The 11,260-nt window shown below is 38.3% G+C and overlaps 2 protein-coding genes and 1 pseudogene across 6 annotated transcripts; 2 read left to right on the plus strand and 1 right to left on the minus strand.

Moving 5' to 3' along the window:
* Positions 1–222: 222 nt before the first annotated feature.
* Positions 223–3,019, plus strand: LOC132172382 (probable L-cysteine desulfhydrase, chloroplastic). Its single transcript, XM_059583872.1, has 2 exons — positions 223–1,735; positions 2,768–3,019. The coding sequence occupies exon 1, from the start codon at positions 373–375 to the stop codon at positions 1,729–1,731; it is 1,359 nt and encodes a 452-aa protein (XP_059439855.1). The 5' UTR covers positions 223–372; the 3' UTR covers positions 1,732–1,735; positions 2,768–3,019.
* A 1,503-nt stretch (positions 3,020–4,522) lies between these two features.
* Positions 4,523–9,492, plus strand: LOC132170637 (uncharacterized). Of its 5 annotated transcripts, XM_059581686.1 has the most exons (6): positions 4,524–4,693; positions 5,619–5,968; positions 6,054–8,017; positions 8,689–8,797; positions 8,911–9,029; positions 9,128–9,492. In XM_059581686.1, exons 2-3 carry the CDS (start codon positions 5,622–5,624, stop codon positions 8,002–8,004), a joined length of 2,298 nt encoding a protein of 765 aa, XP_059437669.1. In that variant the 5' UTR covers positions 4,524–4,693; positions 5,619–5,621; the 3' UTR covers positions 8,005–8,017; positions 8,689–8,797; positions 8,911–9,029; positions 9,128–9,492. The 5 variants fall into 5 exon arrangements, with proteins under 5 accessions (XP_059437667.1, XP_059437669.1, XP_059437668.1 ...); XM_059581684.1 differs by having other exon boundaries at positions 4,523–4,693; positions 8,449–9,029; XM_059581685.1 differs by having other exon boundaries at positions 8,689–9,029; positions 9,123–9,492.
* A 4-nt stretch (positions 9,493–9,496) lies between these two features.
* LOC132168516 (putative receptor protein kinase ZmPK1) overlaps positions 9,497–11,260 on the minus strand; it is a 4,131-nt pseudogene continuing 2,367 nt past the window's right edge.

Below are 11,260 nucleotides of genomic sequence, written 5' to 3' on the forward strand. Positions count from 1 at the left end.
TCTTAATAGAAAAAAGAGAAAGTTGTTTTTTTTTTAAAAAAAATATTAATAAAATCGGAATTAACATTGACCTAGTAAATACACCTAGTCTTTGACTCTTTGCATGCCGAAGTCCGCGTGCATGTCACGTGAGTGAGTGAGTGAGAGAAACAAAAAAGTAATATGAATTATCTATTCTACTAAAAAAGGACTATGGTGCGAGATGAGTAGTTTATTCGTTATTCAGTTAATGGGAAGGAGCTCCCATGGCTCCCCACTTGTCCCCATCCCCACTCATATTTATCTCTCCCAATCACTTCTGACCCTTTCCCCTTTCTTTCTCTTCAATCTCACGGGCGGAGCCACACCCCCGCCAAACCCTAACCCCACAACATGGCCACCCACGACCACCACCTCAACGGTGACACCATCACCAATTCCACTACCAACCTCGCCAAAAAACCCAAACTCTCTCCTTCCTCTACCTTCATCACCGCCTCCGAAATCCAATCAGAATTCTCCCACCACGACCCATCTATCGCCCGCATCAACAACGGCAGCTTCGGGTGCTGTCCAGCCTCCATCGTGAAGGCCCAGCAGCTCCTCCAGCTCCAATTCCTCCGCCAGCCCGACCACTTCTACTTTAACCACCTCAGGCCCGGTATTCTCGAGTCCAGGACTTTCATCAAACAGCTCATCAACGCCCACCACGTCGACGAGGTCTCCATCGTTGACAACGCCACCACCGCCGCCGCCATAGTCCTCCAGCGCACCGCCTGGGCCTTCGCCGAGGGCCGCTTCGATAAGGGCGACGTTGCCATCATGCTCCACTACGCCTACGGCGCCGTCAAGAAGTCCATCGAGGCCTACGTGACCCGCGCCGGCGGCTGCGTCATCGAGGTACAGTTGCCTTTTCCTGTGAATTCCAATGATGAGATTGTCCATGAGTTTAGGAAGGCCTTAGAGAAAGGGAAAGAGCATGGGAGGAGGAGAGTTAGGTTGGCTGTAATTGATCACATCACTTCCATGCCTTCCGTGGTGATTCCTGTGAAGGAATTAGTTGGGATTTGTAGGGAGGAAGGTGTGGACCAGGTGTTTGTTGACGCAGCCCATGGAATTGGGTGCACTGATGTTGATATGCAAGACATTGGGGCTGATTTCTATACGAGCAATCTGCACAAGTGGTTCTTTTGCCCGCCTTCCGTTGCGTTTTTGTACTGTAGGAAGTCACCCAGTTGCTTAGACTTGCACCATCCCGTTGTGTCCCATGAGTATGGAAATGGGTTGGCCGTGGAAAGTGCCTGGATTGGGACTAGGGACTATAGTGCTCAGTTGGTGGTTCCAAAGGTTTTGGAGTTTGCGAATAGGTTCGAAGGCGGTATTGATGGGATCAAGAAGAGGAATCATGATAACGTTGTGGAGATGGGGCAGATGTTGGCCAAAGCGTGGGGGACCAATCTCGGGTGTCCTCCGGAGATGTGCGCGACCATGATCATGGTTGGGTTGCCGGCTTCTTTGGGGATCTCAAGTGAATTGGATACAATGAAGTTAAGGACACATCTGAGGGATAATTTCGGTGTGGAAGTACCGATATATTACCGGGTACCAAAAGATGAGGAGGTTGGGGTGATTACTGGGTATGCACGAATTTCGTATCAAGTCTATAACAAAGTCGAGGAATACACCAAGTTCAGGGATGCAGTTAACCAACTTGTTTGCGATGGGTTCACTTGCGCACTGCTTTCTAAATGAAGAGGTATGTTTTCATTTCTTTTATCCATTCTTTGTTTATATTGTCCCACAGATTACAATTTCTTGTGTCAGAAATTGTTTGAGTGTCGTTGCAGAATTTGTATATTTTATTTGAAACCTAGGACGTGGTAAAATTGTATTGTCATCTACAAACAACTCTGATTCATCTCATTAAATGTTTAAATTGACAATCTTTTTAAGCACCATACTCTGTTTTTCTTCCGTCACCACTTTGCCTACTCTCGTATTTTGCCTCAGTAATATCTTTCCAACTTGCTTGTAGATTTTGATGTCACCATGTCTTTTTAAGTCCAAAAACTCTTTTAACTTATTCCCTTTTTGTTATCTTATTGTGTAGGTGTTTTCTTATTTCTTGAATTTATTTTGTTCTTGGTGCCTGTTTTGCTGTTCTTAATTTAAAGCTGTCATCAGTTTCTTTCCAACTTCCTAAGGCCCAGTTTCAAGAATCGTGTTTTGCCATCTCCAATAACTGAGATTGAAACTTCTTTCAATCTTGCTAAGTATAAAAGCTCAATATTGTTGTCATTTGGTTCAACTGAGAAAATTAGTTTTGTTGCTTTAGTAGTCAAATTGTTTGTTGTGAAGTTTGTGGTTATTATGATAATATGGTTTGAAATATTTCATGTGTGCTTGTATCTGTGAAAAGTAGTTGTATGAAAGCGATGAAATATAGAACTCTTGTTAACCACATTAAATATGAGGCACAGTAATGATTAATTAGTTTCGTTATGGGATATATATATATATATATATATATATATACTGTATCTCCTAGAAATGCCCATGTTGGCATGGAGCTAGTGACATGCACAAAGGAAACCTTCTGTGGTTCTTCGATATATTCCATAAACATAACTAGGTGAGCAATATGTCTATTAGGTGCTTGGTGAATTCGTTATAACTGAGGGAATAAGAATCTGAAAGATATTACTTCTTAGTTGTTTCTGACATGTTGTTTTCTATTTGTCTTTACTTCAATGAGGCACTAAGTAAGTCTTTTTTTTATGAATAACAGCCGTAGTTCTTTGGGTGGCTTGCGGGGTTTTGGCCACTTCTCATGGTTTTGGTACCATGAACTCCCAAGATTGGAGAAGAAGCTGCAGAGGTGCAAATAACAGAGCAGATAAAGATAGCTTTTGTGATATGAATTCGTAGAATAGATCTGCGATACAGTTATCTATCTGTTGGGCTCTAGAGCTATTTGTCTTTTGTTTTCTGACCGCTTTTTAACTGTTTAGCTGCCAATTGAACTCTTGAGTTTACCTTAGTTGCTTGTTTGTGCCATCCGCTGTGTGGGTTGATATAATCTTCTCTCGCAAAGAGAGCTGCGATACACAGAGTCATGGGCATCAGAGCTTAAAACATATTATAATAAAAAAAGAAATCCAAAAGTGAGTAAATTCTCCAAATACTGTGGTAAAGCTCGAACCCAATCCTTCTAATAAAATTTATTGACTCAACAGAGCAGAGCACAATACCGATCCTTTTGAAGTTTTTACCCGCTCAACTGCAATGTCTTGTGCCTGTTTAAAGGAGGGTGGATTTGGCTCAGGTGCTGTAATGTCGTAGTTCTCTTAAGGGTTGAGATTTAATTTTCAATATTCTATAAGAAAGAGAGAAAACAACATTGAATCTCAACCCTTAAAAGGTGCTGTAAAACAATTACAGCACCTAAGCCTGATTTAGTTTGGGGGCGATCACGCCACTTGTGAGTGCTAAAAGTATTTTTACCATTCGCTATAAATAGAGAGATAAAGGAAAGAGTATACCTTGCAAAATCACTTGGGCAGAAAAATAACTTTTTGTGTATTAAGTACTTGTCACTTTTTCCCCTTTGAATAAAAAAAAAAAAAAAAAAAAAGTATTTGTCACTTTTTTATTATTATTTTTTTTTGTTCAAAAATTATTTTGATGTAACATAAGAGTGAAAACTGTGTTCTCAATAGTTAATTTAATAAGCCGATATTATTTTTCTGTATGTTTTGAAGAGTATTTTATGTATTTTGAGGAGTGTTTTATGTTTCAAATCGTTTATTAATGTATTTATTTGGATAACATAAAATAGAAAACAAAGAACAAAAATCTTAATAAATCGAAGCTTATTCTCTATCTTCTTGCTACTTCCATAGGAATCAATTTTTCAACTTCCTGAGAGGAAAAAAAAAAGAAAAGAAGGTAACCATTTTAACTTCAATATTGATTTGTGTCAAAGACAATCATACCCATTACCATTCATGCGCATAACCTGATAGGTGGGCCGCCATAGAAGAAACATTCCCATTTCGTCGGCCATAAAAAGAGCATTCCAATTTCGTCCTTGCCTCCTTGATCCCCTCTCCCCTCTTTCTGCTTTCTCTTTTGCTTTGTTTCTCGTTTATTTATGTATTTATTTTTTTTGGGTGGTTTCGTTCTTGTTGTTCACTACTTACCCAGAAAAAAGATTGAAAAAAAAGAAAAAGGAAAAAAAGGGTATATTCAAACATGGTATTGGGGGGGTGTGGGAAGGTGTAAATAGTAAATACGAACTGGTATGGTAATATTGAATAAAAAATAAATAAAAAATAAAAACTGGTATGGTAATATCGTTACCTTAATTACCTCGTTGCTAGTAGCTTTTTACTTTTTAATCCCACAATAAAAAATAAAAATAGGTCGACTATAAGCAAACTTCGTGATTGGTCACGTATCCAATCAAAATTATACAACTTCAAGAATCCCAATTTAAAAAATAAATAAATAATAATAATAAACCCCAATTTATGATATTTATCCATATCTCTCTCCCCCTCTCTCTCTCTCTCTCTCTCTCTGTGTGTATGTGTTTTTGAGGGACATGTTACATATGTGTGAGCGTCTCGTAGCGAACTGTGGGTGAGAGAGCCCAATTCGATTTGGGTACTGCACCGAACACCTCTGTTTTCGCTTTCTCATTGCCTCTCAGGTACAAAGTTCCTATCCTAATCGTTTTAAAGTATGTATTTTTTTTTTAGTTTTTATACTTAATCTGAGGTTTTGGATTGACCCTCTACGCAATTTTAAGGTTTCTGCTGAATTTGACGCTTTAAGGGGTTGGATATCTAAAATTTTGATAATTTTTGGTATCTACGGCGAATTGGGTGTTCTTCTGGGTTATTGTTTTACTGATTTTTTGCGTGCCCATCTGATGTTTCTGAGCTCCTTTTGTTTTTCTTTATTGTACCTTTTGGGGACATTGGATGATATGTCCTTGTATTCTGTGTTTATGAGAGTCCCCATCAATTGCCCAATAGCTGCATCTGATTCAATATGTATTTTCTTTATGGGAAATACTTAGTAAATAATTGTGATTTAAAAGATCAAATTTTTTGGCTAGAAAACGTAGGAGGATTATTCAAGATAAATTTTGAATCTTATTCACATGTTAGTTTATAAACGGTCCACTCAGCTCAAGTGAACATGTTGAATAATTTAACTATTATTATTTTTAATGCTTTCAACATGTTTCCAACATTTTCTTAACAACCAATTTTATTTTTTTTGTTTTGTTGGGGGGGGGTGGTTAATTCCATGCCTTCCTTGAATGTAGAGGGTTTACGATCATAGTGAACTTGTGTGCAATCCAATTCACTGTATCAGAAACCAATGGCTTCATTTATTTTTCATTTTGAAAGTTCTTAAAGTATGAAATAAATAGCCTTGTTCATTTGCATTTTGAATGATTTGAAATAAGTATGCAAGTTCATTTGTTGGGTTTCTTTTGTGGGCTAGCTTTGGTTTTCCTATGTATACTTCCTTTGTACTTAAGGGCGCCTCACGCTTTTTTCTTTAATAAAATCTTTTATTACTTATTGAAAAAAAAGTATGTAAGTTCTTTCTAACTGATCCAGATCATGGCGGGGAAGAAGATTATAGCGATATGTCAGTCAGGGGGAGAATTTGAGACAGATAGAGATGGTTCATTGTTGTATAGGGGTGGTGATGCTCATGCTATTGACATTGATGACCAAATGAAGTTTAATGAGTTTAAGATTGAAGTAGCAGAAATGTTTAATTGTAGCATTGATACCATGTATATCAAATACTTCCTTCCCGGCAACAAAAAGACTCTCATTACAATTTCCAATGACAAGGATCTAAAGCGCATGATAAAATTCCATGGGGACTCTGTCACTGCTGATGTTTATGTCATTATGGAAGAAATTGTTGCCCCCGATGTGTCGAACTTTCCTGCCAGTAGGTAGTCTTCTTGATGTCTTAGCTATTTTTTAATTGTTAATTTGGATTTTTTTTGGTTTGGATCTAGAAATTCCTGGATTTTGTAGGTCAAGCAGAACAACTTTGTCAGAAACTGTTCTTCCAGTTGATGCCCCCCTTGCTGTTGTTGACGATATTGTGGATGATACCATGAAGCCAGAAATCCCCCTTAATGCTCTTGATGTTGTAGATGATACCAACCATGTTGATGCCCATATTGATATACCCTCTGAAATTTCTCCCATTTTCACTATCACTGGTTCCAATGATGAGAAGCATGCTAAAGGTGCACAGCAGTGGCAGAATACTATTACAGGTGTGGGGCAAAGGTTCAGCAGTGTTCATGAATTTCGTGAATCGTTGCGTAAATATGCCATTGCGCACCAGTTTGCATTCAGGTACAAGAAGAACGATAGTCATCGTGTGACTGTCAAATGCAAAGCAGAAGGCTGCCCTTGGAGAATCCATGCATCAAGGTTGTCAACGACTCAATTAATATGTATTAAAAAGATGAATCCAACACATACTTGTGAAGGGGCTGTTGCAACAACAGGACATCAGGCGACTAGGAGTTGGGTGGCTAGTATTATCAAGGAGAAGTTGAAAGTTTTCCCAAATTATAAGCCCAAGGATATTGTCAATGACATCAAACAGGAATATGGAATACAACTGAACTATTTTCAGGCATGGCGCGGGAAAGAAATTGCAAAGGAGCAGCTTCAGGGTTCATACAAAGAGGCATATAATCAGTTACCTTTTTTTTGTGGGAAGATAATGGAGACCAATCCAGGAAGTCTTGCTACTTTCACCACTAAGGAAGACTCAAGTTTCCATCGTCTCTTTGTGTCTTTCCATGCCTCATTATATGGTTTCCAACAAGCTTGCCGGCCTCTCCTTTTTCTTGATAGTATACCCTTAAAGTCAAAATATCAGGGCACCTTGTTAGCTGCAACAGCAGCAGATGGGGATGATGGTGTTTTTCCTGTTGCTTTTGCTGTAGTTGATTCTGAATCTGATGATAACTGGCATTGGTTTTTGCTACAACTGAAATCTGCTCTGTCAACATCTTGTTCTATAACATTTGTGGCCGACAGACAAAAGGGGTTAAGGGAGTCCATTGCTGATGTATTTACGGGTTCGTACCATGGCTACTGCCTAAGATACTTGACCGAGCAACTTCTTAGAGACTTGAAAGGGCAGTTTTCTCATGAGGTGAAGCGACTCATGGTTGAGGATTTTTATGCTGCTGCTTATGCACCTACTGCAGAAAGCTTTCAAAGATGTATTGAAAGCATTAAAAGTATTTCTACAGAAGCTTACAATTGGATCATACAAAGTGAGCCCCAGAACTGGGCAAATTCATATTTTCAGGGTTCCAGATATGACCATATGGCATCAAACTTTGGGGAGCTATTTTATAGTTGGGCGTCAGATGCACACGAATTACCAATAACACAGATGGTTGATGTTATAAGGGGCAAGATTATGGAGTTGATCTACACACGACGAGCAGAGTCGAACCAATGGTTGACAAGACTAAGTCCATCCATGGAGGACAAACTGAAAAAAGAAAGCCATAAAGTCCATTCCCTTCAAGTGCTACTGTCAGCTGGTAGCACATTTGAGGTTCGTGGTGACTCCATTGAAGTGGTTGACATTGATAATTGGGATTGTAGTTGCAAAAGGTGGCAGTTAACCGGTTTACCGTGCTGCCATGCAATTGCTGTTATTAGTTGCCTTGGTCGGAGCCCTTATGATTATTGTTCCAGATACTTCACAACTGAGAGCTACAGATTAACTTATTCAGAGTCTGTACATCCTATTCCAAATGTGGACATGCCTTTGCAGAGAGATTCTTCTCAGGTCACAGTAACTGTAACCCCTCCTCCCACCCGTCGTCCACCAGGCCGGCCCACTACAAAGCGGTATGGACCACAAGAGGTAGTGAAACGTCAACTCCAGTGCAGCAGGTGCAAGGGTCTAGGGCACAACAAGTCCACTTGCAGAGAGCGCATTTAGAGTGTTAGACATTGTAAGCATCAGCTTCTCGTTTATAATGCATCTTTATACCCATTTCATGTCGTTATCTTCACTGGTTTGGCTGATGAGCATATCTTCTGGATGTATTTATATTTTGCATGTGCACGCCCCAATCCATAAGTATTCATTTGCATCCTTGGGTATGGCTCTCTTTGCACTCTGTTGTCCATAGGAGTATATATTTGCGTTCCATCTTGTGTATAATCTTCACTGGTTTTCCTGATGACCGTATATATTGCATGTGTGAGACTGTGTGTGTAAGTATACATGTGCATTTGTTGGTATGGCCTCCCTTGCTTTCCTTTGTTGTTCATTTAAACATGCGTATAAATTACCCAGATGTCAATATAAACATGAGTATAGAAATTACCCATTGACATTTCAACTTGTCAACAGACTGATCATGCCATTTTTTGCAATCAGTTGGTGACTCTTTTGTCTATGCATGTGCTGTTGCACACCAAATATTGATGGACAATGTTGATTGATGTTGATCACATGCTGATATGTAGCTCTAGCACCGAACATTTTAGATGAGCCAACAGAGTTCCCTAGATGCAATGACTCTGCAGGATCTCTCTCTCTCTCTCTCTCTCTCTCTCTTCCCTGTTTTAACTTTTATCTCACATTTAATTAATCAATCTCCTTGTGTTCTGTTAATAGGACTGCACAGAAGGACAACGGGCATCACAATCTTGTACATTTAACAACTCTATCAGAAGGGCTGAAAGATAAACCTGTAATTTAGTTTTAAATAACCAAGTCATGAGATGTATGTAACGGTAGTTTCTCTTTTTGTTCTTTCTGTCTTTTCTAACTTCAATCTTTGCTAGTTTAAATGACTTTTAGCGACCATGAGATCATAATATGAAAAGAATGTCTTAGGGTTGTTTGAAAGGTTTATACAAGTTGGAGTCACCTTGCCGATGTAAACATCAAGTATTTTGGCTCTTTTGGTTTTACCGTCCCCAAGCTTTAAGGGCAAGAGAAGTAGCAGTTTACTGGTATGTATTTCAATCCTTTATTTCTATTTTTGTGAGAATGATAGGTGGGTTTAGCGGCCATGTTCTAAATTATTTTCTTTTCATGTGATGAAGTACAGTCCAAATGTGGTTTGCTGAGGAGATATTGAGGGTGGCATCTACTTCGAACACTATCCATTCTGTATTGGGGACCAAAGGGCATGTATAACTTTGGTGTGGTGTTCTCGTTGCCCGCAGAAATATCAGCATTACATGGCTCCGCCGGATTGGAAGTTCTTGTCATTTCTTATGGGTAAGTAAAGGTATTAAAAGCTGATCAAAAAGATATAGAAGATCAGAACATGTGATTCTCATATTTGCTCCAAGTTGGAAAGGGGTCTTGTTCTGGTTCTCAAACTTGCTTATGTCCACTCTTACAAAAATGAATTCTAATGTTGGGCGACAAGGTTGAGTTAAGCATCAACTTTGTACGTTTTTAGCTCCATATTTCACGTTGTCACCATCATTGCACGAAAAAGAGACATGACCAGAGACTGCAACAAGGCAAAGGATGAGAGATGAAGTAACGATAAGCTATTATTCCAGGCGAATTGGGCAGGATAATATTGCCTGTGACACCCACTTGGAATTTCGACGGATTCTGGAGTTGGGATATGAGATGGGTAAACTTGTGATGGTGGGTTCGATTCTGCTTTCTGTAGCAGAAACAGAAGGGGAGGGAGGAAGAGGAAGCCAATGAGAGCTGGGTTTGGACAATAATACAATATTGTGTTCCTGATCGAGGACATGCCTTAGTATCCAAGTCTCATCAATTTGAAGAGGCCGCATGATTGAGCAGAAGATAACTTAGAATTTTACTTGGATTAATCAAGAAAATTGCTACCAAGTCCAAAAAAGAAAAAGAAAAATAGTAATATTACACACTCCCGCCGAATTACTATTAACTGTCATGATTTTACTCGTCAAAATAATCTTTTTATAAGTAGCCCAAAAAAGCAAGTCTTCACCACAGCGTAGGAAAAAAAAACAAAAAAAAAAATCCTCACAACTTAATATACAGAAAGCTTCCAAGTTATTTGCCAACGACATTAATTATGAGATTAATTAATCTCATGGCACAGAAGCATCTCTACAACCTGGTTTATGGTGGGTAATGGACATAGATTTTCAGATGTGTATACTTTTAGAGAAGCTATTAGACAATATAATGTATTAAGGGGGAATTGAAGGATATAGTTTTCAAGAAAAATGATAAGGATAGGGTGTGTATAGTGTGCAAAGATAGTAGTTGTGAGTATAGAGTACATGGGTGTCAGGTGAAGGGCGAAGAGACATTCCAAGTAAAGTCTTTGATGCTGAAGCATTCATGCTCGAGGCGGTATAAGAATAATATCATAACTTCTACTTGGATAACTGATAAATTAATGGGTGAGTTTAGAACCCAACCTAATTTGCCAATAAAAGCCCTCCAAGAAAAGGTGAAAGATAAGTGGAATGTTGATGTGAATGATAGAAAGCTTTATAGGGCTAGAAGAAAGGCAAAGTCAAAAATATTTGGGAAGTTAGATGAACAATACCATCGATTGTGGGACTGTGCTGCAACTATTAGGAAAACAAATGTTGGTAGCCGTGTACTATTGAGGGTTGAAAGACCAATGTTTGAATTGCCACCAAGATTCCAAAGGATGTATATCTCCTTAGCAGCCATGAAAGCAGGGTCACATGTCCTCAATCAGTTCTATTAGAAAGTACCTAGAATTACGACACGTGGCGTTTTAGATGTTAGCCTTTTAGTGAAATAATTGAAACATATGAGTTTTATTTGTAATGCATTGAATTGTCTAAATGAAAAAAATAAAAGCTTTTCAAATTCTCTATTTTCATCTTCTCTTGCTTTATGTTTATATCTCAATGTGAGACAATTAAAACGTATAGGCTTTATGTTTATATCTCAATTGCAACACGTGGTGTTTTAGATGTTAGCCTTTTAGTAAGACAATTAAAATATAAGGGTTTTATTTGTAATGCATTGAATTGTCTAAATGAAAAAAAAAAAATAAAAAAAAAAAAAAAACTTTTCAAATTCACTCTTTTCATCTTCTCATGCTTTATGTTTATATCTCAATGTAAGACAATTAAAACATATAGGTTTTATTTGTAATATATTTAATTGTCTTAATGAAGAAAACAAAAGGTTCACAAATTCTCTCTCTCTCTCTTTATTTTTCTCTTAATTAAGAGAAGAAAATAAA

The sequence above is a fragment of the Corylus avellana genome, chromosome ca2, assembly GCF_901000735.1.
Source record: "Corylus avellana chromosome ca2, CavTom2PMs-1.0".
Taxonomy (NCBI): Eukaryota; Viridiplantae; Streptophyta; class Magnoliopsida; order Fagales; family Betulaceae; genus Corylus; species Corylus avellana.

Bases quoted from the DNA above. Each gene is read 5' to 3' on its own strand.
- LOC132172382 (XM_059583872.1), top strand. From the start codon at position 373: ATGGCCACCCACGACCACCACCTCAACGGTGACACCATCACCAATTCC.
- LOC132170637 (XM_059581684.1), top strand. From the start codon at position 5,622: ATGGCGGGGAAGAAGATTATAGCGATATGTCAGTCAGGGGGAGAATTT. The intron at 5,969-6,053 runs GTAGTCTTCTTG...TGGATTTTGTAG, and splicing joins TCGAACTTTCCTGCCAGTAG to GTCAAGCAGAACAACTTTGT.